A 27,201-nucleotide genomic window follows, 5' to 3' on the forward strand; every position below is an offset into this window, starting at 1 on the left:
CGGGATTTGGATTTAGTGCGTGTTGTTCGGTCGCGTTCGTTCTGTGCAGTTTTTGTGACCCAAACCAATCCCATTGATTGACATCTCCAGAGACATCCATCCAACCCAGAGAAGCGGATCCCGAGTCCGCAATCGAAGGAAGGAAAACGAATCAGTGTGGATCCAGTTCACAACAGGAAGGGCCGATCCCATTCCCCAATTGAGAGGAACGAAGCAGAAGAGCCACCAAAACGGCCGCCACAATTGCCAGTGCCTCAGCAGCCGCCGCAGCTGGTGCCGTGCCCCTACCGTACGCCGATCTCCATCAGCATCAGCATCAGCATCCGCATTCGCATACGCATCCGCACCATACGCACCACCACTTTGCTAGCACAGCTCCCCTGACCAGCACCGATAGCTTCAAGCTGCGTTCCGAGGAACCGGTGCCGGGCTTTAGCTCGGCCTCCCCCTGGCCCACGCTCGAGCTGGGGATGGAGTGGGGACGCAAGCTCTACCCTACCGCCGGGCCCCGGTCCGCCGGCGGCCTAATGTTCGGCCTGCCGCCCTCAGCCGCCGACATGAACCAGCCGCGTGGCCCCATGACCTCGCTCAAGGAGGAGCCGCTGGGCGGACGCTGGGCCATGCAGCCAGTCGTCGATCAGACCAAGTAAGTGAATGCTCAAGACTGGTGACAGGCAGCAGAGAGCTGCCCAAGGTGCCAAGGTGTGTCCAAAGTGAAGATCACAATTTATGGTGATCTTTCAAGTGTTGAGAATGTGGCATGCCACGAACATGAATGCCAAGAGCAGATTCGGAATTAAAATTCGTTTCAGAAACTAAATTGTTTAACAATTAATAATTGGCCAATTGCACAAACAAAAATTAATTTAAATTGCGTTTTCTTCGAGTGAATTTCGGTTTCTTTCATTGAGTTTATTTTCGAATTTGTATTATTTTTGATAGAGAAAATTAATGATAATCCCACCTGCAGTTTAATATAAATCAGAATCCATCTTAGCTTTTGTTTTGTGAACAGTTGCGGAACAATTCCTAAGAGTTTCTCGAACTAGCAAAATAAATTCAGAAATGCATTCCTCTCTCATCCCTGCCCCAACAAGGCCATTAATCCCCGCTCTAATCTCTCCGCTTATCGTTAACCAATAATCTCCAATGGTGGGCGAACATTGTGGGCAACAATGTTGCAGCAACAAACGTTTACAAACAGAAGTCTCCAAAAACCTAAAAAGAAAAAAACAACAAAAAAACGTTTGTTTACTTTTAGCCAAAAGCCGGCAGTGGCGGCGGCGACGGCGACGGCATCGTGTGTCCGAGCAATATGAGGGCCCCCTTGGGGTTGCGCTTCAACCGTTGGGGGCAGGGGTATTTTTATGGCCTTTCCCCGTGCCAGCCCTCGACCCAGAACTAAGCAGATGAACCCCCAAAAAGCAAGCGGCAGCACAGACAGGCGAGTCTCACTCGAAAAATCTCACTCAAAGCTGTTTTCGGGGGGACTTTACTTACGGACTTACGCACTTTTTCCTGCGACGCTTGACTTTCGATGGTAGCAAGTTTGGGTTGGCAGAAGGGCGCGGGGGATGCGACGCTCGGTGCTCCGTTAAACTTTTGTGGGCTTTTTGTGCGCTGAGTGTGTGTGTGTGTGTGTGTGTGTGAGAGCACGCTCAAAGGGATGTTCAGCTCTCCCCTTGTTGCTGTTTCTTTGACTTACACTTTCGCTTTCGTCCTTGCCTTTGCCTTTGCCTTTCCTTGCCTTCTTCTCAATGAATTGAATTAGAAGAAGTTGTCGCTCTCTCTCGCTCAAAGCCAGCGGGGGTTTGCCGCTTGGTGTGCTGAAAGAGCTTTTGGCCCTGTTTGTTTAGTTGCGTTTGAGATGTTTCTGGCGTGAGATGTTCGCGCCGAGAAGAAGTGCGCGAGTTGCCCAAATCGAAAGCGAGATGACAGCGGGCTTTGGCCATTCAGCGGCGGCAAATCAACAATCACACACACATACACACGCACATTCCCATTCCCATTCCCAACACAATCACAATCAGACGCATAATCACACTCTCAGTCAGAGCCAGACACAAACTCAGAGTCAAACGCTGCAGCTAAATCTTAATCAGGATCCAAATCCAAAAACAATGCGCTGTGAAACGAGGTAAAGAGTGAACCATAGAAATCAGAAAGAATATGTGAAAGAGTGAGAATTAATAAACCGAAAAGTGTGGGGTAAAGAGTTGTACGAGAGAGCCCAAACAATGCCTTAAATACCCACAAATGTCCAGCTTAAAGAACACAATAAATATTTAATAAGCTCCCCAGAATGTATTCCCACAACCCCCATACAACCCCAATCCATTTTGAGCTGCGGATAATCTCAACTTTTGATTACATTTAGCACTTATTTTGGTCACTTTTTGTGTGGCCCAACTTTTGCGACACAAATAAATCTCACAGCTTCCGATAATTGTTCAATGTGGCACAAGCAAGCCCAATTTATTTATGCACTTATCTATCCATCTGGTTATGGATATGTGCACACATGCATGTGGCACTGCAGCAAGAACTTGTTTGTGGCCCCAACACAGGGGCACAGAAGCGTGCGGCTGCTCGTAAATCAAGAACATATTTTTGGGGAAATTTATTTCAACAAAGATTGTGGCAGAGACGCACACAAGACACACAAGTGCAAGTGGCAACTCCTGCAGATTGCAGTTGCAGTGCCGTCAAGGACCCAAAAGGTGTCCTTAAACAGCGAGAGAGCGAGAGCACACAAATCAGGTGTGTGGGTGGATAAATAAAGTTGCCTTTTTAGAGTCGGCATCGTCGGCATCGTCGGCTTGTGTGGAAAGCAGGTTCTTTTTTTCCACGTGCCTGGCCGACAATAGACAAAACGTGACTACCATCATCCACCACCGCCTCCCACAGGACTAGTGCCTGGATGGTCACCTGGGCATCGATTTGCGACAATTAAATGTTGGCATAATAAAATCAACAGCAAAACGGCCACAAAAATGCCATCTCCCTCAGTCCCAGTCCCTGTCCCTGTTCGTCCTCTCTCTGTTTCCGTTTCTATTGCCACTCCCTGTCTCTGCCTCTCCCTCTCCCTCTCTCTTTCTTCCTCTGTGTGGCTTGCAAATTGGCGGCAAGTGCAAACAAAGTGAGCTGGCAAACTGCCGCAGAACGATTTTCCACAATTTCCCGCATTCAACCGAGCTGAAAAGTCAACAGCAGGGCCAAAAAGAAACAAAAAAAAATAAAAAAGAAAGCGATTCAGGAAGCCAAAAGGTAGGAGCAGGAACAGGAGCCGAGTGGGTGGGGGTACGGTACAAGTTTTTTATTTGTCAGGATGTACTCGACATTATTCAGCTGTTCATTTTTCGAACACACTCCAGGCCTGGTGCTGGTGCTGGTGCTGCCATAACAATAACCTTTCACCAGAATGTAACATGTCTGGCATTTATATGTCCTTCGCCCCCGCCTTGCCACACAGGCAGAGGTAACTGCTCTTTGGCATTGGAAATCGCATTGAACTCGCTCGCATTGTCGCTTCCCCAGTTATTTGATGGTCTCTTAATTTGATATCAGCCTCTTGTTTGAAACCAACTGAAATGTTTTACTTTCCACCGCAAATTGTGTGGCACTGTTAGGGAAATTGATCAATAATAATAAATTAAATTCCACTCGGATTAAAGTAGATCTGCATGGTGAGAGGTTTTATTTCCACTACTTCCCTTAGTTGTTGTTACAATCCTTACCTAATCAATTATACAGATATACCTTTTAAACGATAATAAATCTCATATCCATACTGCAAGTTCTTTTGAATAGTTACTCATGAAATTGTCAATCGATTCCTTTGGGGCAGAACAGAACTACTCGTGTGACAGTATATCTCATTGCTCACCGATTCTGTGACGGTGACGGGAGTGGGGAGCCTCTATCATTAGCTGATGGCTGGCATTATCCTTTGGCAAATGTGTATATAATTGCAGGGCCCCCGAGTCAGTTGGGTAGCGGCCGGGACATGCGGCGCTGCTCCTTGACATTGCCTGAGCAAATAGCAGGGGCGCAAAAGTAGTACAGAAAGTATACAGAAAATCTGATAAAATCAGCATTTTCTAAATTAAATTGTTCGTTATGCATACGGAAGCGAGCTAAAAGAGCAGCCGGGCCAAGGATCACGAAAAGGCAAAGGCACTGGCACAGGGGTGGCCGACAGGACCCTATCCCGACTGCCAGACTGCCACTGCCACTTCGCTGTAATTGTCCGCTGACAGGCGGGGCTCTAGCAGCTCTCTCTGACATTTAGCATACAGATATGTACATATGACTGTGTGCGGGGGAGGACCTGGACAAGGACAAGCCTTTATGCCGTCTGCGGCCACGATGTCCACGTGTCCGGATAATTGCCCAGTGTCTGCTTGGCCCACATACAAATGTAAGCAAGGACTCTGGGAGTATATCAACTATTTCAAGTGGAGGGTCCTGCCATACATCAGGATTATTGTGTCACGTTGATGTTGCTGTTGATGTTGCTGTTGCTTATGCGCTTTTAATGATAGTTGTCACTGGAACAACTAGCCTTGCTGGACAAAGGACTGAAGGACTGAAGGACTGGCTGCTGTTAATTGAGTTGGCTGCCCCGCAATTCCTCTTACTCTTAGGCCAATTATGGCCTATGTTTACCCAACTAATGTCATAATTACTGTCCGAAATTTGACTAATTTTTCCCACTCTCTCCTCGTGTTTACTGTTCTTGCAGCTTGGGCATTGGCCGCGCCCACTTTGAGAAGCAGCCGCCCAGCAATTTGCGCAAGTCGAACTTCTTTCACTTTGTGATCGCCCTCTACGATCGCGCCGGACAACCCATCGAGATCGAGCGCACCGCCTTCATTGGGTTCATCGAGAAGGACTCGGAATCGGATGCCACCAAAACGAACAATGGGATCCAGTATCGCCTGCAGTTGCTTTATGCGAATGGTAAGTGTTGTGGGGCAAAGGGATTTGGAGTGTGTCTTCCATGACATTCAGCTTGGTTTTACTTCTGATATTTTTTCAGGTGCACGCCAGGAGCAGGACATATTCGTGCGGCTGATCGATTCCGTGACCAAACAGGTGAGTCAAAGAAAGAGTTTTAGCAGCAAAAGAACTCCAGCGAGCCCTTCTATTTACGATGATGCTACAAAAGGCACTTCAATAAATGAAAAACTGTTGGGTTATCCATTGAGCAATGGAAAAATGGCCAGGGGAGTGCTGCAAGTTAGCGGCTGGCAAAGTTAACCAAGCTATGAAAAACGAATTCCTTCCACTTGGCTGGCTTTCCACTTGGGCTCCCTTCCCCCCCCTCGATGTTCTATGTGATGTTTGTTTTGCTGATTCGAGCATAAGTTGCATTCGAAATTGATTGTCATGGCTAATTAAGTGTGTCCTGGTGTGTTCTCTGCCAATAAATTGAGTCGTCCAACGAGCAATTCATTCACACTCCTGCCCCTAAAAGGGGTGTATCTGCAGTCTGTAGTCCTGTACTTCCCCCACCCAATGCTAACGAGAGAACATCGCTCGAGCATCGAGAATAACGAGGGAATCCATCGAACACAGAGAGAGAATGAGAGAGAAACACGGGCTAATGCGCCACTCTGTTGTGGGTGCGTGCGTGTCCTTAGCTGCAGGCACACGGCACACTCTGCCAATTGTCCTGAATGCCATGGGTGCACCATATGCCCGCTTTTGTAGGCCTAATGTCTGTGTTTGTGGGTCCTCGACTTTTCTTTTCACTGCCTTTTCCTTGCCTTTTCAAGGGCAATTAATTTCTCGAGTGACAAATTTTTATAGACATTTCAGTTTAGCTTTTTCTTTCGTTCAGCCGCTGTCCACTCTTACCATTCGCTGCCATTTCCCCCTTTAACGTCTCACTTCTCTCGTTTCCCTTCCCCTTCCCCTGCCCCTGCCCCTGCCCTTCTCTATGTCTCTGTTTTTCGCTCTGTTTTGTGGGCGTTTCTTGCCCGTTTAGCCCGTTCGCAGCCAGAAACGAGCGCACCATAAATTTGTCCACAAATTATCGACAGCAGCGACAGCCTTTCTCTCCCCCCCCCCTCTGTGCCCATTTGTGCGAATGAAATTTAATCGCAAAATATTTGGCTCTCTGACGACAATTGAAACAAGCAAACCTTTAAACAAAAGAACTTGCCGCAAAGCTATCCAAAAAACCAAAAAAAAAAAAACATCTGAGAAAATGTTGAATGTGTGATAAGAAAATCGTTCGTTCATATATGGGAAATTCACAGCAATTAAACCTTATCGAGTGGCGCAATTAAATGTTTTTTTTTATTCATAATGGGTCTTTGAGGGAACATTACAATATATCCGGATTCTATAATCTAGATACACAAATATACTCAGACCGATAAATGATAACTCACAATTTTATTTTGTTTTTACAATCATTTGAAATAAAAACCCAAACGATTTAAATGCAATAATTTAGCCTCAAATCGTTCTAAAATATATTTTTGATAAAGTTATCCGATGCACTTGAATTGCCCGTTTCCTGGCTTTCCTTCCACCCCTAATTTTGGATGAATCCCCCCCCCCCTCAGTTCGACTGTCGGAACGAGTTTGTCGCTGGCTGGGAAATGCGCAATCATTTGATCGGATTAGTTGGGCTTTCTGCCACTGTTGCTCTGTGTTTCAATTTTGGCTGTATATTTTTGAGAGTTTTACATTTCATTTTGTCGCGTGTCGCGAGCGGTGGGCGACAGCCTTATCGTCTGGCGTAACAGGTAAGGCGGCGGCGGATAGGCAGCGAGTGTTATCTGTGCGGATCAGCTGGCACGGCAGGGGGGAGGGAGGAGGGAGTATTGTTGTAAGCTGAAACTGCAATTGTAGCAGGGAGAATACGATTGCGATTGCGATTGCGATTGCGATGCGACATTGTCTCAGCCGGCGAGCAATAGGAAGAGGCAGGACAGGACAATTGTCAACTGTCGCGTGGCCAACCCTTCGATGGCTGATGGTATCTGCAGGACCAGTGCTATACCCTTTTAGTGGCTGCAGGGGGAGGGAGGATGGGGGCAGGCAAATGTAGCAAATCATGGTCATAATCATAATTACATTCGATCAGATAACGGTTCAAACAGTTCGAACAGGCACAGGAGGCGTCGCAATTGCAATTTGAGCTAACGATGAGAGAGGAACACGGACAACCGACCGTGGACCATGGGCCATGCGGACCGCGTACCCCACGGAACCACGGAACCACGGAATCGCTTCATTTACGATCATATTTCATTTTCATCCGACCAGGGGTGCCGGGAGGGGGAGCAGGGGTTGGCTTGGAGCTACGGGACCAGCATGAAAACAAAGCCAAAGAGTGCCCAGGCCAATCCTTTTTACCCCGTTTTTGCGCTTATCGCGATTTACACGCATTATGGCGATGCGATTACACACACATAGAGGCAAAAATAGACCCAAAAAGCGCAGCGAAATTCTAAACCAGAGAGAGTGCAGAGAGAGTGCAGAGAGGAGAGAGATTAATGCACTCAGATAAGCACACAACCGTTATCCAACTGTTGTCCAACCGCTGCAAGAGCGCATGCACAGTTATGCATGCAAATAAAAGCAAAGTGCAAAAGAGACAATAGCAATACACTCATCCTCATCCTCATCCTCATCATTCACTGGCAAACAATACGTCTGTCCCGCTCTGGCCATGGCGCTGCCTCGCCTGTCTGCCTCTACTTTTCGCGTGTTAATTAAGCGATAAAATTAATTTGTGTGTCAACACTTAAAAGCAGAGGGAGAGAGAGAATCATTTTCGATTAATAACACATTTCACATTCGCAGCCTGCTCTCCGCTGCTCTGCTCGTTTTTATTGCTGCTGGTCGCTCAATAAATTCAACAGATTGCGCGAAAAATCTCCACATTTGCATCTCCACTTCGCCGCCATAAGTGCGCGCTTGTCCATGTGTTTGTTTGTGCGTGTGTGCGTGTGTGTGTGAGTGGAGCCATTTGCCTGCTGATTTGTCTGTCTCGCTTTAACTCACTCTCTCTTGCCGCGCTATGCCTCTGCCACTCGCACACATTGCTGGCAATGCGATTAAAAATGCTTTCACGGCAAGTGCATTTCTGCGGTCGCCGGCGCCAAGTGTTGGCAGCGGGGAGGAGGATGGAAATATGAGGGAAGCGCCATATCGCCCTCATTATGCGAATTGTGAAATGCATGGCGAAGTCCTCTTTGAAATTCTTGCGGCTCCCTCAGGGGAACTCGGGCAACGGACGAACGCCCAAGGTGTAGTGTAATGTGTGGAATGTGCAATGGCCAAAATCTGCATTTACCTGTGTTTACAGCGCAATACTCTTACCATCTTATAATGGTAAGGACATTCGCTGATATTTGGAGATAATTTATGCTATCGAATCTTCATTCTTTCCTGCTTTAAAGCTTGTCTTTATGTCTGCAAAGGCACCAAGCGTAAGGTTAGGCTATAATTTATTAAATTGGAAACTTATTTCCATACTTCAAGGTTAATTCAACACTGCAAAAGAACAAACAACAAATTTCTGTATATTTTCATAACAATTTCTTATCGAGAGACTCACCGAAACATTATGTAAATTTCTGGGGCCAGCAAAGGGTTTCGCTGATTGTGTCCCATGTCCCTTCTTCTACCATAAGCACTCGCTGCAAATATATTCATTCGTATAAAGGTTGCACGGGTACTTGCAACAGTCACCTCCTTGACTTCCGCTTTCCCTGCCATTTTCCATTTCCCTTTTTTGGGTGGCCGGCAATTTATGCGTTGTCCTGATAAATGAAGCTTTAATAAATTAAGAGCTACCCTCGATAGGTACAAACATTTTTTTGCACACGGTCTTTTGTGCGCGATAATTTATCTTGTTTGGCGAGATTTTTATTTGGCCCGTTAAATATGCAACATGCCGTTGCATGCAACGCTCGTTCGTCTCGTGGCACCGGCATTCATCGTTCCACATTCAGAGTGCGTGAATAATGCAAGGGATGTCGATTTATTTTATTCCAAAAGCGATAATAACAATTTGCACACACAAAAAATGCAGCAAACAAAAAACGGCATCATTTTCAGTGCCGTTTTGATGGGAAATCGTTTAAAATTTAAAAGCCGCTTCTGTTCTCATCCTTTGCTGCCTGTCCTGTCATCACTTCATCACTTGCTTTTTTATCCGGGCATTTTGGTTTTTGTTGCTGCTGTCTTCCTGTTCGTCTGTTGTGCTCTTTTTGGGTCGCCCTGCCCCTGTTCCTGCTCCTGTTCTCTGTCCTGTTGATAAATCGTAGTTTAAACGCTTTTACTCCAGTTTTAGGGGCTTTCGTTTAGTTTTCCGCTTGCGCTCGTCTCTTTTTTTTTGTTTATTAGATGAGCCATTTAGCCTCCACGACTCGTGACTTTTGCACGAAAGAATGGGGCGGAGGAGCCAACTAATTGTTTGTTTCTGCATCCCGGCACAAGGATGATTGATGAGGATCTCTGGTTGCCCAACAGTTTAGTCGTTTTTTTTGTGGGGAAACTTAGATTTGTTTGCTTTCTTTTGGCAAGTGATTTAACAGGGCAATGCAAAGGAATGCTTGAGGTGGATACCATACCATAATCCTCATCTAAACTAGGGTTATACAGTTTCCAATCGCAGCTCCAACTCGCATTTAGTGCCAAATAAACAGGTGACAAATGTGTACAATCCCATAGAAAATGGCAAACTTTATGTCCTGCCAGAAAGAAAACACTGAAAATCCATTAGAATTGGCTCCGAACGGGGATAACAAAAAGGGACCAGATCCAGATCCAGATCCATCCCTGGGCCTATAATTAGTGGACGGAGTGCCTGTGTCCCACAGATGGAGAGAGAGGAGAGGGGTTCAGTGCGTAAGTCTGGCATGATATCCCACACAGATTGGACATTGAGCCGGGCTATCGAGCGCTGTCCTCTGTCCTCTGTCTCTGATCCTTTACACACAGGTTGCACGGCAGGGAAAGGGAAGTTATTAACCTGAAAAACGGGATAATAAGGGATGATCATAACTTTTACATGTGCCCAGCATGGGGTGGGGCGGGCTGCCTTCCAAAAGGGGGCGATGGAACTGCCGCTGCTGCTGGTTGCATTAAAATTAATTTCTGATTATCTATTTGGCTGGGCACACACACACACACACACACACACACAGCTTTCTGGCTTCCTGCTCATCCTCAGTTTTAGTTTTGGCTTTGAGGAAAACAAATGCACATATGTTGGGTGGGAAAGCACTCGTCCTTGACGCTGTGTAGTGGCAAGTGGCAGCATTCTGGTCTACGTTTCTTGTACCCAGTAGTCCTTTCAATAGAGGGGTATATTCTCTTTGTGCAAGCTAATGTAACAAGCAGAGGGGAGCATCTGACGCACAATTAATTTGTTTGTCTTTGTGCAAGAACAAACAGAAAAGAAAGAAGCGAAGGAATTGCACAATTTGATGGCCAAAATATGACCTACAGCCAGAGTGGCAATCGATTGTACTACTGGGTATCCTTTTAGTTTATCAACCATAGCCCGAGATTGGGTTGTTTTGTTTTAACTTTTGGTGGATGAACCACACGGCTCAGGTTTTCATGGAATATACAATTCGGTTATTATTATTACTTTTGCGTGTATCTCTGGCGAGCTGCCACCGGGTGATGAATGATGCCCCTCCACGGCCCACTCTCAGCACAGAGAATACCAACCCCTGCTGCGAGATCTCGCACCCATATGCCGTGTTTCTTTTTTTGCTTGTCTCCCAGCTAATTCAGCGGATGAGTGTTGGATTACGGTTACGAGGATGGACGAGTGCAACCCGCTTTAATCATTTTTAAATTAGAGAACTATGCGCCTTTTTGTTGTGCCACCACCCACCACGCACCCGCTGCACCCCTCCCTTCTTCACTCGTTTGTTTATCTATTTGCTTCGAGAGGTTTCCCGCCAGCGCTTCTTTGTCCAAGGAAATTGCAGCAGATTGGCCAACGTTGCACTTGCGGTTCTCTCTCACTCTTCCACATGGCATGATTTCGGAACTGCCACTGACACCCTACCCTACCCCTGCTCGAAAACACACGCCTCACTTCACTTCACAACAAACAAATAGAAAACACACACAACAACAAATTCAAGTGGAGTTTTCTTTGGACAAATACAAATACTACCTACACCAGCCAGCCAGCCAGCCAGCCAGATATTATCCTTGCAGCGAACGAGAGGTAAAAATTGTGGACATTGTCAATATTTGCATTTGCATGTCCCCCATATGTCGATTTGAGCCAGCAAGCAGTTCGAGTCGCCTCGAGTTGGCTCTGTAATTAGCATTTATGTGTGTGTTGTCTTTGGCCCAAATGATAGCTGATTCCGCGCGGGGGGAGGTCACAAGTGGGGTGGGCAGTGCCGCGGTGGTGGTGTCGATAGCTGGGGGTTAATAACGGGGTCACACAGGGATTACGATTACCCACGAAATTTTCTAGGCTTGGAGAGGGAAAAGTAAAGGGAAGCCAAGCAAAACAATGAGGAAACCCCTCAAAGATTCCCCTTCTAAGGGCATATTTTAATTCATATTTTTATGGAATGTTTTACTGTAATCATTTATTTTTGCCATCTAATTGCAGGCCATCATCTATGAGGGTCAGGACAAGAATCCAGAGATGTGTCGCGTCCTATTGACGCACGAAGTCATGTGCAGGTGAGAGTCCTTCTCCATGACTATGCTCATCCCCATGCCACTTTTATTATCTATCTATAAGACTGCCTGCCTCCCCTCGAACCATTGTAATCCACACCTTTTGATTTCTGATTTGAGAATCGAAATCTCAATTCTCGCGGGCATTCGGCCAGTGAGTGTCTCCCTGGAGCTTTCACTATGCCTCTCTCTCTCTCTCTCTCTCTCTCTTTACTCTTAGAGCCACTCAAATTATAGACTTGCTGAATTCTCATTTGCTTTTTATTTTATTTTTTTCTCACATTTTTCGCGTGATTTTCTTTGCGGGTTTCATCTTGGGCTTTAATTTTGTTGATTTTTGAGCTTCGGTTTTCTGGTGTCCTTTCCTTTTATTTTCATGCTCAAACGCACGCGAACTGAAACGTATAAATGGTGGACTAGCGCCCAACCCAACCCCCCCGTATCACCTCTTTTGGGTTGTGCTTTCACCCTTCTAGCAGCCTCTGACAGTTGAAGGTTGCGTAGGAAATAAAAACGGCACAGCAGACAAGGGAAAAAAGGAAGACAACACCAAAAAAAAAAACAGAGAAAACTGAGGGAAAGCCAAACAGCAACAAAAATTACACAGCTTTAGCCGGTACATTCTCCCCCCTCTGTCAGAGCATCCCCTGCACTCCCGCTGGCCGGCCATCTTTTATTATTTCGGATTGGCACCCAGTTTTTATGTTTGCGTAGCATTATCAAAAACAAGGGGACAACGCACACAACGCCACAGAAACACGGCCAGGGGTTGCAGCCTCCCCCCATCTCCACATGGCTAGGTTTGGGCTGTGGGGGTGGCGTCGTCTTCTTTATCGTTTTGGCTTTTCGCCCATTTCAGTCATCCATGTTTATGTTATATGCCCCGGCCAGAGCCAGAAGCTGGTCAGATTCGAGCCAAAAAGGATGACCCTCACTCAATTCAGTGGCCACCCCCGAAGCCCCCCGAAGCTTAAAGCCAGCCCAGCGGCTGTGCAGTCAAAAATGTACGCAGCCATTCAGCCCGATATAGATATACTCAGACTCAGACGAGAACAGGCACAGATATAGATATAGATATACATTGACTGACCCCAAAAAAAGAGACAAACAGTTGAGAGAGTTGAGAGACTTCTAACACACTTTTAGAAGCTGCGGGTAGTTGTTGGAACAAGTGGGTTAAGGCAGGAGCCTTAAAAATTGGATGAATATTTAGCTGCAAAATATGTTAAAGTTGCTTATAAATCGAACTTAGTGAAACCTTTTAAAGCAGCACAATTTCGTTTACATTTTTCTCTTTTAATTCATTATTTACAATCCTCGCCTTTATTAAAGGTAAATTAAAGTTGTTTTTTGTGACTTTTCCACTTCCATAGTCGCTGCTGTGATAAGAAGAGCTGTGGCAACCGCAACGAGACGCCATCGGACCCCGTCATTATTGATCGGTAAGTAGCCATAGTTCATGTAGCCATTCAGCCAACCAGTACTGGCTGCTGGCAGCTCCTCTGCCACACAAAAGATGACATTTTAAGCTGCTTTTCATCATCGTCGCTGGCTTTTTATTTTTGTCAGGCCAGAGCTCTGTGTATGCGTATCGTTGATTTATTGGCATTATTATCAACTGCAATATAAACCATGATGCGGCAGACATGCAAAGGGGACACACAGAGTGGCAAACAGTGGCTGGAGCTGGGGCACATGAGCTATCCCTGGGAATGGAAATGTGGCTGCAGCTCAGAGAGGCCAAAACAAAAATTCATCAAAATGTGAAAAGCAAATTCTATTTTCATAAATTTTGTAAATTGAGACGAGTTTGCGGCAATCCGACACCCACCAACCGCCCCTTTTGAGGCACTTCCCTGCCTGCCAGTGGTACCACAACCCTCAAGTGGCTGTCGCGTGTCAGGCGAATTATGTTAATTGCAAGCACATCCTTGTGGCAGCCACGCCTCCGCCTGCCACCGTTGCTGCTGCTCCTGCTGCTCCTCTGACAACTGCCGGCTGCCTGGGAGTGCGCCGCCTCTAATTGGCTTCGGAAATATTTTGTTATTGCAAAGGAAATTAGGAAAAACCAAAATGAAAAACAAATTGTTATGGGAGCTTATGATTAAGCCAAAGGAGTGGGTAAAATAAAATAGTATTCAGCATTCATTCACCTCCGTACCTTTCTCCACAGCAATTCAAAATGTTCCTCAAACGAGACCCATTGATTGCGAATGAAATTATCTTAGACCATTATTGGCCATCGCCTCATTGAGTTGTTAAACAATTTTCCAGTCCCCAGGCCCCATTAAAGTGCAGGACACACCTTATGCAGATGATAATGATCTCAATCGAACTCCAGCCATCATCATCACTGGTGGTCTGTCCTCCACCGATGGGTGTCCTAAAGTATTTGCCTAAAGGGCCACACATTTGTGTACCCAGCTTCAGCTTTAGCTTCAGTTTAATTTCCAGTTCTAGTTGCAGCTCCAATTGCTCCAGCCCAGGTCTGTGGGACTGCCCACAGAGGTATTCTCCGAACCGAGACGAGATACCAGCTTGAGTTGGGCACGAGAGTCTGCTTAATGATTCTATTATTAATGTGGATAGCAAAAGTGTCTAGGACCGGCTACAGGTTGGCCGGCAATCAGGCCATAATTGGTGTCATAATTAAATTTAATTGATTGCCTCCTCGGACCCCACCTCCACCTTGCTCTCAAAACTCCGAGTATCAGTTTGCAAATTAGGAAATGGTCAGCCCGAGTGGAAGCTGCAGAAAAACCAAACCAAACTCGCAACAAGAACAACTCTTGCTACACAAAGATACTGAGATAGTTAGATACGAGTAGAAGTGATCTCGGCGAGATCAGAGATCGCTTCGCGCCTTTGCACATTTATGATCTTGTTAAAATTGCTTTGCGTGGCAACGTGTGCTCCAGAATGGAGCCAAATGCCAATGTCATCCGTTGGAATAACAGTTACACTCACAACTGATCTACAGTGCCAGTCCCAATACCAGCCCCAGCACTGGGTCTTGCCTCCACGTGCCCAGGTGCGACACTTTGCGCTTGATATTTACGATTATTAATTCATTTCTTCTCTATTTATTTGCCTTGTTAGCCAGGCTGCTGAGGAGGCAGCAGAGGCCTCCTCTGAGCCACATCAAATTGGTTAATCCCCTGCCAAGAGATGACAGCGTGAGGACACCAGCAAAATAGAAAGGGAGAGCTGGGGCTGCGGTTAGAGTCGGGATCGTGTTTGGATTGGTTTTAGCATTATGGTGGGGAAGAAGTATTGTTGTAATGGATCAAAAATCTTTAATTGTTGATATTCTCATATTATTATTTTGATAAGCAAAATTGACATTTAGGTTGTAGATCTCAAACGCTTTAGTGTCACGCACGCATCTCTAGTTCTCTCTCGCTGCACATGTCGCATTTGTCAGGTCGGGCTGTAACTTTTGTCGGCATTCCACAAGCCGAAGAGGACGCTGAAGCTGTGGCAGAAACAGTAGCAGCAGCAACAGGACACAGGCGCATATCAATCACTAGCTGAAAACACTCCCAGCTCCAATCAGCTTAAAAGGCGGCATGGATCAGTCAAACCAGCCATGAGCCACCGCCTCGCCCCGCCCCGCCCCGCCCATCCTCACTATTCTCACCCAACGTGGGCCTGTGGCCTGCTCATTGATATGCCAGTAGATCATGCCGCCAGCAGAAAGACAAAGACTCCCGGATAATCTATGTGTTCGCAACTAAATTTTGCCATGGCCCCACAGGCGAGGAGTGGCAGAGCAGAAGCAGGAGCAGGAGCAGAGAAGCCTTAAAGCGCTAACTCTGCCGGAGGTCCAGCACATTTTGCCACTCAAGCAAGCGTTCACCTCGCACTGCTACTGCCACTGCTGGCACTGCCTCTCTGTCCCGCTCCCGCTCCCACTCCTGGTCTTCCCTCTTTGGGAAACTTTGTCAGCAGCGCGCAACAATTGGAACTGATTGAAAATTCCACAACGGGGTAGCCGCCAGCGGGATGAGGTAGTGGCTTTGCTGTGGAGGGACATGCTTGCATTTCAAAGTGGTTGACGAAAGCCAAAAACTGATACGATATGACAAGAGCAGCAACAGCAACAGCAGCAGCGGCTACAGTAACTGTAGCCAGGGGGACGGGAGGGGGGCTCTCTGCAGTAGCAGTCTCTGGGACAACAGCACGTCAATTCCAACTTGGACTCGCTCTCTCTATAGCTGTCCCGCTCGCGCAAGCTCTCTTCCTGCTTCGCAAACAGACGGCTGACTGACGTTCGAACGTGTGCCGTGAGAGTAGGCGCGACTGAGACTGTAACTGCGCGACTACCTACGACTGTGAGTTCGCTGCTCTGCTCTGCTCGGAGATCTGCGCACATGTTTTATTGATGAATCTCTGTTATTCATGCAAGAGATCTGCGGGGTGGTGCAGGCGGTGGAGGTGGATGCTTTGGAGATGCCGAAATTGTGCACACAATGACCACCGGGCACAGTGGGCAAAATTTTGCCAAAGAAGTATTCAAATTCTATGACAGATTGAGTATTACATCTCACATATGTATTTATGTCTCTGATATGTGCGATATTTCGCTTATTACATTTGATGTAACCGCACTTGTAGTTTTCCTCCAATCCGACCCACTGTGCACATAGATCGTTGTGGATTTGCAATTACCCAGGGCAGGTGAGGAGGGGAGAGTGCTTTGTTTGCCGCTTTGTCTCGGTTCCGCTCTCTTCCGCACTTGCTCTCTTTCTGCTACCTACCTCGTTTATTTATGATTTGCTAGGGGGGTACACACACACACCAACACACTCGCTCTCGAGCATTGTCTTCGCATTTCGTTTTTGTTGCTGTTTTTTTATGATCCCGCCCCCCATTCCCGCGCCCTCTTCAACTTATGTTGGTATGCACTTCGTGTGTGTTCCATAATTAAGTGAATTTAAAGCTCACTTCGGCGGTGGTCGGCAGCGATCGTACTTTTGGTCGTTGCTCTGCTCTTGTTCTGCTTGTTGGCGAGGTATTCGTGTTGTTGGTTCTGCGACATGTTCCACGTTTTTGTCACACATTTTTGACGGGACGGAGACTGGCCCTGTGGCTGTGCCTGTTCCTTTACTGTGTGTTCCCAGTGTTTTCGCTCTGTTCTTCTGTTGTTTCATGTTCCATTTGCTGGAAATCATTTTTTGTTTCTTTGTGTTTTGTTTTTTTGGTGGCGAATGCCCACCATCTGGCGTATGCGTAATGACGTGAATGATATTGACAGGCATGCAATTGGCCTTGTTATCAGCGATGGCCATTAAAATCGTTATCGCGTGACCGAAGCCCGCGTTCGACTTTTTAATTTGAGTAAATTGTGCTCTTCCCCTCCCTCCCACACGCTATCACACTCATCGCAATGAAACAAAAAAACAGCAACAGCCACTCAAACACCCATCTGCATAGCCAAACAAACTGTAAAAGAAAAACAGAGCAAAAGAGAACACAGAGACTAGCTGTATGCGCCGAAGCTTCTGATACCCTACGAGATGGATCGCTCATATGGTGGATGGACAATTCTTGAAGTGCATATAGAGTAGGATCTATGCATGGTTTAAATATGTACAATTTGATTTATTTTTTCCGTATAAGAGGGTATCAATAGATACACATAGATAGATCACATAGATAGAAAGGAAAGGGCAACTACAATGAGTGACTAAAAGCTCTCAAGCGAACAATCGAAAATTTGCCACTCTTGCATTTATCTACGTCATTGGCATTTTCTTCGCTTTATTTCAATTTTCTATATTGTCCGCCATCGTCCACCAAATAAACTAAGTGCCAACTCCCCCACTACACGGCATACGCTCACTCACTCCACCTATACAACGAATGGAATTGACATTTTGTGGTGTCCAATATGCAAAAACTCACAGGCGAAATGTTGAACACTGGAGGGCCAGTAGAGCGTGTCCACTTCGAGGAACATATTCCAGCCCACAAATCTTTTGCAAGTTTATATTTTTTGTAACACACATTCAAACATATCCCACTCGCTTACTTTACATAATGAAAGTTATGAACTGAGTGCCAATTATTATAAATATCCCTTGACTAATCTCAGCCATTGCCTGTCCCAATATTTGTCTACACTTCTGTCTCGGCATTGTGGGCTGCGTGAGGCGAACAAATGTTTTGGGCCATTCATTGCATGCCGTGGATAATCGGGCAATCGCGCTAAAAATGATGACAAAACTGCGCTGCTAGTTGCTGGCTACAGTTTTTAATTTTCTAAATGCATTCCACCTGGAGAGTGGGTTAGGGTGGAGATCCAGAGTAGTTGGGTGGGCCATTGTGGGTGTTGGGGATGCCAGCCAGTGCTGGCGTGGATGAGCGACGAGTGAGGTAAGGCAGGGACAGAGGCAGAGGACGTTTTGTCCTGCTCAAATATTCAAAGCGACGCAAAAAAAAAGGGAGAAAAGGAAGTGTAGGGGCCACATTTTGACAGCATTTGTGGTCGGTCAGGCATCGACAGTGCCCGCGCCATGAAATATTGGGCAGACATCGCAGACAGACAGCGACTGGTGTGGGGAGGGAGACAGCAAAGAGATCCCATAACAGTTAATTATCGATAGACGATGGTTGGAACATCTCATATTTCTGCTTTTTTATCGCAGTCAGACATCCCCATCCTCCAAGGATATACTTATCCTACTTCTGTGTGCATATATTGTACGTAGACCTTTGCGATTATCTTTGAAGTGGAAACAATTGAGTTTGAAGTGCACTTGATTTGCACCTCGTAAATCAACGGAAATGGAAATAGGAATGGATATGGATATGGAAGTGGAAGTGGAAGTAGAAATGGCAATAGAAAATGGAATTCACATTGAATTTTTGCATTTCAAAGAACACTTCGCCACGTAAATTTGCATATTCGTAGTCGACTGTGCACTGTCTATTGAAATCGAATTATTAATGCAAATTTTCGCTTGCTTCACTCTTTCAATTGGCACACGGCACATTTTTGGCAGGTACAATTTGGTTTTGCCTCACGGGAAATGCAGTTTATTAAATCATAAATATGTACATACAGTATGTACATACAGTATGTATTGTTTCAAATGGTTCAACAAATTGCAACAAAGTTAACTCAATTTTGTAGTCGAAATGTAGCAGAAAGTGATCAAAAATACTACGGAGGAAGAGGAATAATCTATAGTTTCATGCTTTCTGGATAAGTATATTTAAATCACTTTCAGCATTGCTTTAGCTCTCTTAGAACTTGCATGGGATTTATGTATGTTTTATGTATTGGCAACCCTTTAAGCATTTTCCTTAGGGTTAAGCGATTTGAATTAACCATCTCTGAATCTCTGATGATGTGCATAATTGAAATAACCGCAAGGAGAACAGAACAGTCTACATATGGATTCAAAATTCACAGATCTTAACTATATGGAGTGCCTGGCGGGCGACCCTGTCTGCCTTTCTGCCTTTCTTCCTTCCAGCCATTGTCATCATCTACGTCTTCGTTTCGGTGCCGGTCTTTGTCCCTTTTTGGGGCTGTGCTGCTACACCAGGAGTGTGTGTGTGTGTGTGTGTGTGTGTGTGTGTGATTCCGTTAGCCATTTCTTTGGCCATTTACCCCCGTTGCATAATTAATGGTATTAAAAGCGTTAACTGACATTCAACACACACATAGACACACACGCAGAATAGTTGGCATAATTTGAGCATTTCAATGAGGTCGATAATTTGATGGTTCAAAGGTTACGGGAACTGCTAACGAAATGGGGGGAAAAGCCAGCAGCACGCACGCACACGCACACACAGAGCACACAGCAGCCTTTTTAGCCGAAAAAGATACATTTGTATCTTTGTGCGTGCGTCTGCTAGCAGCTACTTTTATCGATGTCTGATATAGCCACGAGTGTGTGGCTGTGTGTGTGTGTGCATGTGAGTGTACAAATATAATCAGTTTAAAGATGAAGAAATCCCAAAAACAACAAGCCGCTCCTTCTACCCCACAAAACAACAACAGCAAGAAGAAGAAGAAGCCATTCGGAAGGTATTTCCCGGGTCCCAACGGCATGGCATCGAATCCCAGAGCAACCCCAAAACACACACAGACAGAGAGAGAGAGAGAGAGAGAAGAGAAGAGAGAGGTTTCGCTTCATTCACTGAAATGAAATGAACAGCCGAGCAGAGCCGTAAAAAAAGCTCACTCATAAGAAAACCACTCAAGACAGCAGCAGCCACTCACTCACTTTCGCTCTCTTCTGGCTGGTCCTGCCTCTCCCGCTCGTAGCGAAAGTGTTTTCAACAAGTTCCGTTCTCTTCCGGCAAAAAGGATAAACCGAAGCTGCAGACAGAACACAAAACAAACAAACAAAGCTGGGGTAAGAAGTTGATGGTGAAGTTCGAAGCGAAGCCAAGCCAAGCCAACGCAACCCAACCACCCCACCGAAAAGGTCTATTATTATACAAAGAAAGCGGACAACCAAGAAGCCAAGGAAGCTGTGTGGGAGTGGGGTCTTTTTTTTGTTGGGGTGTAGATTGCTGGCTGGCTGGGTTGTCAGAGGGTGCCGCTGGGGCGCTGCGAAGCGTGGAGCGTTAAGCCGAGAAAGAGCATAAATAAATAAAGCCCAACAACAATAGAAAGCACCACCAGAAACAGCAACAAAAGCAACAAAATGGTGACGGCCATGTTTTTGTGTGCATTTCTCTCGCTCTCTACAGTTGTGTGTTGTTGTGTGTGTGTGTGTGCGTGTTTTGGTGGAGAAAATGCCAAAAGGCATAGAAATGGCGCGAAAGTAAGTTTTCGCATTATTTTAGGCTTGGCCCACCCACATCACCCAAAGCTCTCCCGTCTCTCACTTTTGACTAGCTTTGCTTCTTCATTTATTTTCTGCTTTTTCTTTCGAGCCTTCTGCCTGCTTCCATTGCCTGTGTCATTTCCATTGAGTTTATGCGACAATAAAGTTGAAAATTTTGAATATTATCGTTAGTGAAAAATTAGAGACAAGTTGCCGTCGACTCTTACCCTCAGCAGAGAGTGCGAGATGGGAAGAGAGGGGGAGAATAGCTTTTGCTGAATACCCTTCAAGAGGAGAGACAACATCTGCAATGATGAGCATATCCCATATGAACCACAGACCTGGTAGGGTATCAAAAGTGTCGGCACCCACGAGCTAACTTTTGCATCACGTTGCTTCTGCTGTCTCCTCTGCTGTTGCTGGTGTTTGCCGGCGTGCGCCAAAAACGCTCTCGGCTCCTCACGGCCTGTTCACGCTGCTGCCTGATAACATCAGCGACAACATCCCATCCCCGAGCCGCCAAAGAGGAAAGAGAGAAAGCTGTGGGGGGAGAGCAGCAGCCAAGAGGTGGTTGGGCAGGTAAAGCGATTTATGCTCTCTGCAAATTCATCATTAAATTTGTGTGAGTTTTTGTTGGCGATGCCCGGAGAGATAAGGCCAACATTCCGGCCTGTTGTTGTTTTTGCTGCTGCTTTGCAAATTTACAGTTAATCGTTCTGCCTGCCCCTCCACCCACTGCCTACAGGCCATAAAGAAAAACCCTAACTTTTGGATAAAGATATTTCGAATTTATTTCAATTGTCTGTGCCTCGAATGCTGTGAATGGAATGGGCTAAAGGCTATCGAATGGATTTGGGCATAAAGTTTGTTGAGATGACAAATCATTTGGGTTTGCTGCGATAAAGATCCATTTGTGGAGTTTTAAGAACTATTTTCAACTAAAGAGAAGATTTAAATATTCTCCATCCAATGCTTCTTATTATTATTAGAAATCAGTCTTCCCCCTTTGCTTTGGCAATTTAAGAACTGTCCACCCACTGAAAAATAAGAAATTCTCCACCCAATCGAATTTCTTTTCGGTGTACGCCCCCTCGCCTCCAAATATGAATGACCAATTATGCACTTCGTTGGCTCTACGTGCCTGAGCTGCCAATAGACCCCAGCCATAATAGAGCGGAACAGAAGACAGAAGAACATCCCCATCGAAGCGCCATTCCCATGCGCCCTGAGGTGCGCCTCTGTCATGTGCGAGCATTTGATGATGCGTAGCTTTTCATTAAATGAAAATTTCGCGTTGCTGGCAAAACAAAGGACAAAGAAGAGGCCAAAAGAGCAAACTTTGTTGCCGCAGCATCAGCAGCAGCATCCTGAGAAAGGAGAGCAAGCAGTGGAGCAGTGGAGCAGGAGAGATGGAGAGATGGAGGAGAGCCCAAAGATGGAGGACACTTTGATTTATTGGCAGGACGCGACTGGAATTTTTAATTGCCCCAAAGGGAGTGGGGTAGGGGGTAGCCCAGAGCAGCATAGATTCAAATCCTAGCGTCGCATAGGAAATTGAATTGGTCAGGATTCGTATGCTCGCTCGAGTATTCGGGGGATTCAGTCACAGAAACTGACTCAACTGCAGCGACAGACATATGCAAATGGATATCTTCGTGGATGGTAGGAGCGGGGATGAGGGGGCACTGGCAATTTATGCGTCCTGTCAGGATATTTTGAAAACATTGTAACTCAAGCGTGAGGGAGAGGGGCACGGTGCACGGTGCACGTTGCACGGTGCATTGCCGCTTCCGAGAAAGTCAATTAGCTGCCCATAAAGATGCAGGCGATGATGGGTGTACCTCCCATACCAGCTCATCCCTCAGCCCATCAAGTGAATGATCCTGCTGCTCAATAGCCACTCGATACGTATTCAAATTTCAGTTTTCCTCGCTGCAGTTGCATCTGTGAGCGTTTCCACGCTGCATGTAACTCGATATTGCATCTGACAGATACATGGCTCTCGGCCTCTCAGGGGATGGGATGGGATGGGATGGATGTGCTCTCAATTCTCATCGATTCTGTGCCTCAGCGCCACATCTGTTCCCTAATCTGTTAAGCTACAGAAACAACATTTATATCTTTGTGATTCTGAAATGAAATTTGTATTAATTCGCTAATGATTCATTGTGGTAGGGGGTGCCTGAGTGAATGGAGTGCCTGGCCTTGGTTTGATTCACTTGAATCTGCGCTCTGCGTTCGCTCTTTGTTTATCAGTTTCATTTTTAATTGAAATTCGTTTATTTCTTATCGAATTTCGTGTCTGAATTATGGATTGCTGAATGGTTTTTAATGTTTTATTGGCTTTATTGGGTGTATACATGTGTACCCCTTAGAAAAAGTAGTGAATATCTTTGCCGTTTCCTGAAGAAACTTTCGATCTATAGAGTGTAATCCCGAGGATAGTAGAACGCTCCCACTGAGCATGGACATATGCAGATGTTTGCCCTCTGCTTAACACTTCTCCTCCCTGCTAATTTGTCCAATTTGTCGACAAATGAAAGCTGCCACCCGCTGATACGACGAGGAAGGAAAATATTATTTCTGCAAATAAAATCAGTGGGGGAGAGAGAGAGAGCGGAACAAGGGGATGTGCCCTATCATGTCGCGCCGCTGTGGCGGATGCATAAAAGTATTTTTGCCATTTAAATGCACCACTCACGGGTGTCAATTTCTACCGTAGAGCCGCCCGCAGGACACTCGCCGGCTGTCGGGCACTGCAAGCCACTTATCGCATCCGCAGCCCCAGGGCACGGCATCGATTGGACAACAGCAACAAGGCAGCAAGGGGGCAAGTGGCACAGGGGCGCACTCGAACTAGCCGCAGGGCCAACATCTGCTTGAAAACAAAACAAAAACGAGTGTAAGAAAAGGCAGGAAAAGCAGCAGCAGCAGCAAGTGGCAGTGGCAGTGGCAGGGCAGGCAGCAAAAAGGCGAAACCCGTGATTAGCAGCTCATAAAGCCGGATCCGAAGTCGTCGTAAAAGAGACTTAATTGAAGGCAGCACACCCAAGCCGATAGAGCTTGTACACTGAGAGAGAAATGGGTTAAGAAATGATCAATAAGCGATCTACAAATCTACTTTTTGTTGGCCAGTGTAAAGTTTAGTGACTAATGAAAAACCTATTTAATTGCTTGCAGCTTCTTTCTCAAGTTCTTCTTGAAGTGCAATCAAAATTGCTTGAAAAATGCCGGCAACCCGCGGGACATGCGCAGATTCCAGGTGAGTGGCGATGCCTAACCAAGAATCGTTGATGAACGGTGCTAATCGGTAACATTTGCCGTCTCCCCCCTCTGCAGGTGGTCATCTCCACACAGGTGGCCGTGGACGGACCCCTGCTGGCCATCTCCGACAACATGTTTGTGCACAATAACTCGAAGCACGGACGGAGGGCCAAGCGGCTGGACACCACGGAAGGTACAGGCAACACATCCCTGTCCATATCCGGTCACCCCCTAGCGCCCGACAGTACCTACGATGGTCTGTAGCAAAATTCCAATTATTCCAAAACACTTTTTTCGTTTTACGTAGCTCCAGCAATCCCTGCCCTCCCAATCCTCAACCCAAGAGCTTCCCCAACCCAAGTTTTAATTTTGTTTGTAGCAATTGGCAGGCAGATCCTAGAGAAAACTTACTTTTCGGGTACATTTGACTCATGTTGGAAATGTTATTGGAACATTATTGCAGGTCTCTATCCGCCCCTGCCGGTGGCCACGCCCTGCATCAAGGCGATCTCCCCGAGCGAGGGCTGGACCACTGGCGGCGCCACAGTCATCATTGTGGGCGACAACTTCTTCGATGGGCTCCAGGTGGTGTTCGGCACGATGCTCGTGTGGAGTGAGCTGATCACGTCGCACGCCATCCGCGTCCAGACCCCGCCCAGGCATATACCCGGCGTCGTGGAGGTGACGCTCTCCTACAAGAGCAAGCAGTTCTGCAAGGGATCGCCCGGACGCTTCGTCTATGTCTGTAAGTGGTCGCCCGTCGAATCCCCCCTCGTTCCGCATAGTCCATGCCTAACCTTTCGATCCATTTGACGCGCTCCAAGCAGCTCTCAACGAACCCACAATCGACTACGGATTCCAGCGCCTGCAGAAGCTCATCCCACGCCATCCCGGCGACCCAGAGAAGCTGCAGAAGGAGATCATACTGAAGCGGGCCGCCGACCTGGTCGAGGCTCTGTACTCCATGCCCAGGTAAGACCATCTCCACCCCGACTCCATCTCTGCCGCCCACAGTCTCTCACTCTTTCCAACTCTGGCACTCCGTTGCGCGCAGCAGATCTCCGGGCGGCTCCACCGGCTTCAACTCCTATGCCGGACAGCTGGCTGTCAGCGTGCAAGACGGCAGCGGCCAGTGGACCGAGGATGACTACCAGCGCGCCCAATCGAGCAGCGTGAGTCCACGCGGCGGCTACTGCAGCAGCGCCTCCACACCGCACAGCTCGGGCGGCTCCTACGGCACGTCGGCCACCACGGCAGCGGTGGCAGCCACGGCCAACGGCTATGCGCCCACACCCAACATGGGCACGCTCTCCTCCTCGCCGGGCAGCGTCTTCAACTCCACGTCAAGTAAGTAGAGCAAGTAGATCCCCCGTAGAACTAACAGCTGAGTGGTGAAGGGAAGTTATGTATCTGGCGAGCAAAAGAAGTGAGTTTTGAATTAAAGAAGGTTCAAGGAAGGTATCAAGATAGCAGGTCTCCAAGAGCTTAAACCCAGAGAATAGAAGAGAAGACACAAAGAAATGTTTCAGAAGAAGTTTCCATAGATATTTCGATAGAACAGATCTCGGCTTAGCTTTTGATGCTCCCTTCAGCGTCCCAAGAATTGTTCTTTCCATCGATTTAGTTTCTCCAGTACCTATTTTCCTGAGTTGATTACACATTTTTTTCGTTCATATAACTCTCACTTGAATGCCACCCACTCGAACTCGAAACTCCCAGCCCGACACCCAAATTATCCCTCCCCCTCACCCTCCCAAAAACAAAGTGAACAAAAGTATGCTCAGCAAAGTGCATTTTCCGCCATTAATTTCAACAGTGTCCGCCGTGTCGTCGACGTGGCATCAGGCGTTCGTGCAGCATCATCATGTGGCCGCCGCACATCCGCACCACTATCCGCATCCCCACCAGCCGTGGCACAATCCAGCCGTGTCAGCAGCCACGGCGGCGGCCGTTTAAGCAACTGCAGCAGGCAGAAGCTCATCGAAGAGCCAATGGAGGAGTCGCACCAGAAGCAGGAGAAGGATGAGAAGAAGGAACAGCAGGTCTGGAACTGGGAACTGGGAACTGGGAATGGGCCGGATAAACGACATTTTGTTGAAATTAAATGCTGCTGAAACACGCCCACCCACACAGACACCAGCCCCCCAACCAACCCACACAGAAAACACATCTATCGACGAGGACGCCCCACAATAAGTGGCTCTGGCTGAGCACTGAACAAAAAATAAAAACACTTCCACCTACAAAAACAACACAGAAAACACACGATTAACGGTATTTATAATTTTCATTATCCCAATATTTATCCTACAAAACGATTAAGATCTCCCAAAAAGATCCAACTCAGAGGGAAGATCAACTTATAGGAGGAAAAGCTCTCAAATGTTACCCATTTATATGTACATCCTAACTCTAAGTATTATAATTTGATTCATATTATTATTTGCCTGAAGATGGAAATCGATTTCCCTTTAGCTTTGTTTATTTTTTGGTACATCCCAACTAATGGCCATACAAAATCTTTTGAACTTATTTACAGGAGTCAGCAGCCTGAGCTTCAATCCCTTCGCCCTGCCCACCTGCAACACCCAGGGGTACAGCACCAGTCAGCTGGTAACTTCAACCAAATAATATTACTACTAAATGAGGCTATTGGCAGGCCAACCAATAATCCCCTCCCAAATCGGAAGCTCGAAAGTGCAATAAACAGAAAGAAAACCGAACAAAATGGTTCCAAAATTCAAAAACACTTTATCAATATAGTTGTATATTTTGTCGATTGATTCCCGTTTTTGATTGATTGTTTTTGAATATGCCTAGGCAATAGAGCTAAACATACCTACTAAATACTTACACATACATACATATATGTAATAGCATATCAGAGTAAAGGAAATACATATGAAATCGGTGCGAAAACTCTATGTACATAAACAATACAATAACTAAATGGAATATATATGTATATCATACCGATCGGAACTGTGAATAGAGGAAATTATACCAATTTATACACATACCCATGATGATTGAAAATTATACGAATTCAGATATACCAAAAAACAGATGAACATTTTTGAATAAACCTTTGGGCATAACTAAATGCTTGTATACGACACCCTTTTGGATATGCCATATATCTAGACATGTACGAACTTATGGGGAACTACTCTCAAAACTCAGCCAGAGAAAACTGAAATCAAAATGTTATATACCTAAATAGATATACACATACACATACACATAAATAAATGCTAAAACCAGAACTAAAACATTTTGCCGCATACATATCTAGCATAATAATTATTGCAAGAAATTTATACATACCAAACAAACTTTAGGCAAACATATCGTGCACTTAGTTCTAGCCATTTTTCACACAACCCATACATTTTTGTATCATATCATCATAAATAGGTATCCACATTCGGAGTAACACCAAATCATCATAAGATCC

The 27,201-nt window shown here is 46.2% G+C and overlaps 1 protein-coding gene across 8 annotated transcripts; it reads left to right on the top strand.

Moving 5' to 3' along the window:
• Window positions 1–217: 217 nt before the first annotated feature.
• On the top strand, window positions 218–26,463 carry LOC117583914 (transcription factor collier). 8 transcript variants are annotated; one of them, XM_034272647.1, is made up of 12 exons: window positions 218–646; window positions 4,745–4,962; window positions 5,042–5,097; window positions 11,618–11,691; window positions 13,062–13,130; window positions 23,661–23,742; window positions 23,820–24,000; window positions 24,208–24,489; window positions 24,569–24,716; window positions 24,799–25,091; window positions 25,561–26,018; window positions 26,284–26,463. In XM_034272647.1, exons 1-11 carry the CDS (start codon window positions 471–473, stop codon window positions 25,698–25,700), a joined length of 1,719 nt encoding a protein of 572 aa, XP_034128538.1. In that variant the 5' UTR covers window positions 218–470; the 3' UTR covers window positions 25,701–26,018; window positions 26,284–26,463. The 8 variants fall into 8 exon arrangements, with proteins under 8 accessions (XP_034128538.1, XP_034128546.1, XP_034128495.1 ...); XM_034272604.1 differs by having other exon boundaries at window positions 358–646; window positions 24,802–25,091; XM_034272629.1 differs by having other exon boundaries at window positions 358–646; window positions 23,820–23,937.
• The last annotated feature ends 738 nt before the right edge of the window (window positions 26,464–27,201 follow it).

Source organism: Drosophila guanche, unplaced genomic scaffold, assembly GCF_900245975.1.
Source record: "Drosophila guanche unplaced genomic scaffold, DGUA_6, whole genome shotgun sequence".
NCBI classification, from domain to species: domain Eukaryota; kingdom Metazoa; phylum Arthropoda; class Insecta; order Diptera; family Drosophilidae; genus Drosophila; species Drosophila guanche.

What these genes read in the sequence shown, in the direction of transcription:
- LOC117583914 (XM_034272647.1), top strand. Translation starts at nt 471, where the DNA reads ATGGAGTGGGGACGCAAGCTCTACCCTACCGCCGGGCCCCGGTCCGCC. An exon ending in GCAGTTGCTTTATGCGAATG is followed by an intron (nt 4,963 to 5,041) that starts GTAAGTGTTGTG and finishes ATATTTTTTCAG; the next exon opens with GTGCACGCCAGGAGCAGGAC. An exon ending in GGGACATGCGCAGATTCCAG is followed by an intron (nt 23,743 to 23,819) that starts GTGAGTGGCGAT and finishes CCCCCTCTGCAG; the next exon opens with GTGGTCATCTCCACACAGGT.